Genomic DNA, 6,970 nt, shown 5'->3' on the forward strand with positions numbered 1-6,970 from the left:
CCGTTAGAGGCAGTAACGAAAAAACTTCAAGAATATCTGGACAGCAAACAAGGAACACTTCCGGTTTCCTACGGTTCATTTTGCGTTTTCGGAGCTTGCAACCATGGAGGACTCCAAAAACAAAGAGAAGAAGCCGGCCGCCAAACCCGATGAAAATGAAAAAAACAAGGAAAAAGACTCCAAATCTTCAGGGAAGGATAAAGAGAAGAAAGAGGAGCAAGAATTGGTGAGTACTGCTGAGTGCTTGATGATTAGAGGTCCCCGCAGCCAGCCGGTTTATTTTGCCTTGTCACTGCCACTTTCACAATATGGCTGAGCGGGCCAGGGTGACTGTCATTGTACACGTGCATAAATAACACATGTGTTGTTTTTATTTATTCAGACTTTGAAGTCTGCTATTGAATATTATTATGGCCGCTGTACTGGTGTGGAGACAAATTCCATGATTTAATTTAACTGTCGTCGGCACTAGCTAGCCAATAAGCTAATCTTAGCATACCCCGCTAACAGTCAACCTGCTTAGTGATGTCTATTGACGATGTTTGCGTCATCTACGATTAAATTGACTATTAAATTGAATTGAATATAATTTATGTTTTTATATTTTTTAGTCTGAAGAGGATAAGCAGTTACAAGAGGATTTGGAGATGATGGTGGAGAGACTGGGCGTGAGTATTATTTGATTATATCAATACCTGAATTATATACAGTAAATTTGATTTCAAGCAAACCCCAACCCGACCTTCTTCACATCTTTGCAGGAGAAGGACACAGCGTTGTACCGTCCTGCACTGGAAGAGCTGCGCAGGCTGATTCGCTCCTCAACCACCTCCATGACATCAGTGCCCAAGCCTCTCAAGTTTTTGCGCCCACATTATGGCAAGCTTAAAGACATCTATGAACGCATGGCACCAGGGGAAAACAAGGTATGCCATTAGCCAGTGATGTATTACATTACACGAGAGAGAAAAGTAGAGACAGACCAATTAGATAAGTACCCCTACAGATTTGGGGCAACGGAATTCAACTTAAATTGTTCATACTTTTTTTTGTCTTTGCAGCATTTTTGTGCAGATGTGGTGTCTGTGCTGGCCATGACTATGAGTGGGGAGAGGGAGTGTCTCAAGTATCGCCTGCTGGGCTCTCAGGAAGAGCTGGCATCCTGGGGACACGAATATGTGAGGTAATTCATGTTGAATAAATATAATGAATGTTCAGAGCAATGCATATTACGAGGGAGACATTTTTTTAAAAGTTGGCTGTCAGATGAAGATAGCGTGAAGAAAAATAGTGACGTGCATCCCCCTTCTGTCAATACTTCACAGGCACCTCGCTGGTGAGGTGGCAAAAGAGTGGCAGGAGGTGGAGGAGAACGATAAGGCCCAGCAGGAGACGTTGCTAAAGCTGGTGAAAGAAATTGTACCTTACAACATGGCTCACAATGCTGAGCACGAGGCTTGTGACCTGTTGATGGAAATTGAAAGGCTGGACATGCTAGAGGACTACATTGATGAGAATGCCTATGGCAAGGTTTGCCTCTACCTCACAAGGTATGCTCATCTTATTAAATACTCTAATCGCCTACTTTGCTATGTTTAATGAGGTCCTCATGATGTACTTGACACTTTGCTCACCACTCTCCCAGTTGTGTTAGCTATGTGCCGGAGCCAGAAAACTCTGCACTGCTCCGATGCTCCTTGAAGATCTTTCGGAAGTTCAACCGTCATCCCGAGGCTCTTCGATTGGCTCTGATGCTCAATGATGTGGAGCTCGTAGAAAACATCTTTACTTCCTGCAAAGACATGTAAGCCGGGACATTATATTTAGCGATTGTTGCTACACATTGATGTATCAGTCTCACTATCTCCATTGAATTTTCCTTGAAGAGTTATTCAGAAGCAGATGTCCTTCATGCTGGGTCGCCATGGCATGTTCTTGGAGCTTAATGAGGATGTTGAAGATTACGAGGACCTGACAGAGATCATGTCCAATGTGCAGCTCAACAGCAATTTCTTGGCCTTGGCCAGGGAGGTAGGAAAATAAAGGGTGAAGGGGAGAAACGCAGAGCTACATCATTTGCAAGTGAACTATTCATGTTAGAGTCAATCTTATCAACTCTTATTTTTCCTGGAAAGTTCCAATTGTTTTTCTTTTTTCTTTTGTAACCTATTGAACCAATCTGTTTGGAACATTTCAGTTCTGCATACATAGTCAAATTCAGCAACATTTTGTAACACTATTCCCGACCTCCACAGTTGGACATCATGGAACCCAAAGTCCCAGATGACATCTACAAAACACACCTGGAAAATAATAGTAAGTTTAATGTAGTTTTATACTTCCAAGCTTCAAGATGACACACTACACTTTTATTTATTTTTTATTCATTACATTTTAAAACATTACAAATTAATTATTTTCTTTTTTATATTTTGTTACCCGATACACGTGTACCGTAATATCGCTGTCAACTGACTGATTCTTTTGCTGTGCTAAAGGGTTTGGAGGTAGCGGCTCCCAGGTGGACTCAGCCCGTATGAACCTGGCCTCTTCCTTTGTGAATGGCTTTGTGAATGCAGCATTTGGACAAGATAAACTATTAACAGATGATGGCAACAAATGGTTGTACAAGAACAAGGACCATGGTACAGAGTGTATATAAATAATCTTTTTTGTTTGCATCCTTGAATTTCTGATTGTATGTGTTTCCTTTTGACATTCACAAGGCATGCTGAGTGCTGCGGCATCTCTCGGGATGATCTTGCTGTGGGATGTGGATGGTGGCCTGACCCAGATTGATAAATATCTTTACTCATCTGAGGACTACATAAAGGTACATTAGACATTGAATAGTTTTATTTGAGTTTAAGATGAAATTCATGCCACTAACTTAAGGATATAACTCAGTAGTCTCAAGAGATCCTGCTTTTTGTCTGTCCTCGTGATGGCAGCACATGAGGCCGTCTTCCTTCATTCGTCATCTTTTGTCTTTATATTTTGCAGTCCGGTGCTCTCCTCGCCTGTGGCATCGTAAACTCGGGTGTGAGAAATGAATGTGACCCAGCCCTCGCCCTGCTATCAGACTATGTCCTCCACAACAGTAATACCATGAGGATAGGTGCCATTTTTGGGTGAGGACAAGTGCAAAAATTAAGTAAATAAAATGGGAAGAAAGAAATTGCCTGCTCAGTGATCATTTTCTATCCAACCCGCCACCTTTTACAGATTGGGTCTAGCTTATGCTGGCTCCAATAGAGAAGATGTCCTGTCCCTGCTTCTGCCTGTCATGGGAGATTCAAAATCCAGCATGGAGGTATTTCATGTGGATGATTGGTTTATGTGGTGCTCTCTCACCACATGCTTAAATATGCAGAAAATATTTACAACTTTCTGTGTTTATTTTCCATCCAGGTGGTTGGAGTAACAGCATTGGCGTGCGGTATGATCGCGGTCGGGTCATGTAATGGTGACGTGACATCAACCATTGTGCAGACTATCATGGAGAAGAATGAACAGGAGCTGAAAGACACATATGCTCGCTGGCTGCCTCTTGGTTTAGGGCTCAACCACTTGGGTAACAATCACTCGCCACTATTTTGGAAAATCCTCAATGGTAGTTGGTAATAGATTTGGGGAGGAGGACATATAGCTGGAAAAAGTCAGAATGACAAAATTCACCTTTCTCTGTTTATAGTTATGATACTTAAGTGATACCAGTTTGTTACAAATTGTTGCCTGCTAGCTACTTCTAAACACTTATCTTCTTTTCCTCTTCATCTTTCCATCATAGGTAAAGGAGAGGCCATTGAGACCACTCTGGCAGCTCTCCAAGTTGTTCCTGAACCTTTCCGCAGCTTTGCCAACACACTAGTCGATATCTGTGCTTATGCAGGTTTGGTTTTACCTCCTTATATTGATTTTATTTGTTTGCACATCTTTTGTTGAGGTCATCTTTGCTTATGTCACCAACATCTCTTCCAGGTTCTGGCAATGTGTTGAAGGTGCAACAGCTTCTCCATATTTGTAGTGAACACTATGAGGCCAAGGAGAAAGAAAAGGAGGAGGACAAGGACAAGAAAGATAAAAAAGACAAAGACAAGAAGGAAACGGCTGACATGGGCTCCCACCAGGTAAGTTGTTAAAATTTTCATTTTTAAGTGCCATTTTTTTTATCAGCTTAATTATCACTTTCTTTCATCCTAGGGGGTTGCTGTCCTTGGTATTGCACTCATTGCTATGGGGGAGGAGATTGGCTCTGAAATGGCACTCCGGACGTTTGGACATCTGGTGAGAAGTACTTTTTGGCTTCCTCTGTTCTGTCTTGCTCTCACCGCTTATTGTGAGTGGACATGATGGTGCCGGTTTGCATCAAAAATATATCATGAGCTCTCAAGTGTTTGCTGGTGTAGTCTTAATGGTTGAATAAAACATGCCCTTTTGGGGGTGTCTTGGAAAGGGATAATTCTGGAAGGTACAAGGGTTCTGCCTGATGCCAGGAGAAGTTGGGCTATGTGCTTGACTTTGTCTTTAGGTTCGAAACAACTCTGGAGTATAGATTTTGATTTGGATGTACAGTGAGAGTTCTGAATTTGATCTAAATGCTGCTTCCTTGTGCTGTTTTTCAAAATCAGCTGCGTTATGGTGAGCCCACGCTCAGACGAGCGGTGCCTCTTGCTCTGGCTCTCATCTCAGTGTCCAACCCCCGTTTGAATATTTTGGACACCCTCAGCAAGTTTTCCCACGATGCTGACCCTGAGGTCTCACACAACTCTATCTTCGCCATGGGGATGGTGGGCAGTGGTGAGTTTGGAACTACTAAATATATCAACTTCTATGTTTGATGTTTTCAATGCCCGTTTATTGTATCCAACCATTACATACACATTAATTTTAAAATATTGCTTAACATGTTTTTCAGTTGATTTTCAGTACAAATAGCTGATTGTGCTGATTGTTTTGAAACTAAATATTTTATAGCGATTTCATACTTTTACACAGTGTTCCTCCCATTTATAACTGATTTCCCAACACTCCACTTTTCCAGGAACAAATAATGCTCGCTTGGCCGCAATGCTGCGGCAGCTGGCACAGTATCATGCCAAAGACCCCAACAATCTCTTCATGGTTCGACTGGCCCAGGTGTGCACAAAGAAAGCCGTGTGCTTGTCTGTGACGAAGTATTGACTTTTTGCTGTTTGTGCGCCTACAGGGTCTGACTCACCTGGGTAAGGGAACACTCACACTCTGTCCCTACCATAGCGACAGGCAGCTGATGAGTCAGGTTGCTGTGGCCGGGCTGCTCACTGTGCTCGTCTCTTTCCTTGATGTCAAGAACAGTGAGTTGTTGTTGTTGTTTTTCTTTTACACACATATGCACGCGCACACTTTATAATAATTCTTCAGTGATTACGTTGCATTAAAAATGTCACCTGGGTTTGACTTTGTGAATTGCAGTCATCCTGGGGAAATCTCACTACATTCTTTATGGCCTGGTAGCAGCCATGCAGCCGCGTATGCTCGTCACCTTTGACGAAGAACTTCGACCACTTCCGGTTTCTGTCAGAGTTGGTCAGGTAAAGTGATGTATAGAGTAAATGACAGTCAAGGAAACCACCATGGTTTAATAACATTGATTATGAAGACAAATTTAATTCATCCCACAATGGGGAAATTTGCAAGGAAACAGCAAAGCATGACATATTTGAAAATGTTCTTGTGATATCTCCACAGGCCGTGGACGTTGTGGGCCAAGCAGGCAAACCCAAGGCTATCACAGGTTTCCAGACCCACACCACACCAGTTTTGCTGGCACATGGAGAGAGAGCAGAGTTGGCCACAGAGGAGTATTTACCTGTCACCCCCATCCTGGAGGGCTTTGTTATTCTTCGCAAAAACCCCAACTATGAAATCTAGACTGTCAACTCCTCCCGCCTTGTGTTTCAAGGGTGAGCCTCCGTGGATGTTTGCCATCTTTATAACTTGTTTTATTACATTGGTGGAAAGGGCAATGTTGTGATGCCTGTGAGCAGCCCCAACTGTGTTTAAAAATGCATGGTTAGGGATCTGGTTAATTGGAGTGCCGTGAGATGGGAGAGGTAAGGTTCACGTGGAGCTTATCTACTCAACACAGATTTGCCCTGGACCAACGATTGGCTTTAGTTTGAACATCTTCAACAGCCATCCCCAGCCCACCTGTAAATGTTTTCATCAGAATATTGACAGTGTTTTAAGTGCAGCAGATGTTTTTGTCCCCACTATTTACATCCTCCGATATCATTTGTAATTAAATAATTCAAAAATTGGTGTTTTTGGGTCCTTTTATACACACGCACCAAAAAAGGGACATTGAACTTTCAATCTGTGTGACGTAGCAGCACAGTGCACCACCGTGCCTTCCGCCTTATATATTATACCAAAAAAAAAAAACAAGTTCGGAAGTCGAAAACTGGTTCGTAAGTAGATGCAAAAAATCCCATTTGTATCTCAAAGTCCATAAGTATAGGTGTCAGATTGAAATTGGGAAAATCTGGATTTTGGCTGGCAGTCTGAACACAGCCCAATTAAAGTAATTGTTAGTCATTTATGGCAAGAAAGTGACTCTATAGCTTTGATTACAGACTAAGGGTCAAGACACAAATTAATCACATACACAATATAAAGTAATAAACAAAAGACTTGATATGCAAATAAACACGCAGTAAACAGCTCATTTCATGCACAAAGGCATTCCAACATGCTTTACATCATGAAGCAACATGAGACAAAGACTTAATTATAATAAGAAAAACTACACTGCACATTGGTGTAAAAGACTGCAAATGCACAACTGAAACAAGCGGTACTACTCTGTAGCCTAATATGAATTGGGTAAGGTTCTCACAAAAAAAAAAAAACATTACAAATATGGTTGAGCATTACGTGATCAGATATGATTGCATCAATTTATTAATTTATCAATTCATTTTCTGTT

General features: G+C 41.8%; 1 protein-coding gene across 1 annotated transcript; it reads left to right on the forward strand.

The window, feature by feature from the left end:
- The first annotated feature begins 38 nt into the window (after window positions 1-38).
- Window positions 39-6,301, forward strand: psmd2 (proteasome 26S subunit ubiquitin receptor, non-ATPase 2). The gene is made up of 21 exons (XM_088380942.1): window positions 39-226; window positions 612-668; window positions 762-926; window positions 1,062-1,183; window positions 1,326-1,550; window positions 1,646-1,804; window positions 1,887-2,031; window positions 2,256-2,316; window positions 2,499-2,645; window positions 2,727-2,833; window positions 3,004-3,131; window positions 3,226-3,313; window positions 3,412-3,574; window positions 3,791-3,892; window positions 3,982-4,130; window positions 4,204-4,287; window positions 4,632-4,800; window positions 5,045-5,139; window positions 5,210-5,336; window positions 5,455-5,573; window positions 5,731-6,301. Exons 1-21 carry the CDS (start codon window positions 104-106, stop codon window positions 5,911-5,913), a joined length of 2,718 nt encoding a protein of 905 aa, XP_088237068.1. The 5' UTR covers window positions 39-103; the 3' UTR covers window positions 5,914-6,301.
- Window positions 6,302-6,970: the final 669 nt, after the last annotated feature.

This window comes from Syngnathus floridae, chromosome 7 (assembly GCF_059516105.1).
Source record: "Syngnathus floridae isolate MCC-2025c chromosome 7, RoL_Sflo_1.0, whole genome shotgun sequence".
Classification (NCBI taxonomy): Eukaryota; Metazoa; Chordata; class Actinopteri; order Syngnathiformes; family Syngnathidae; genus Syngnathus; species Syngnathus floridae.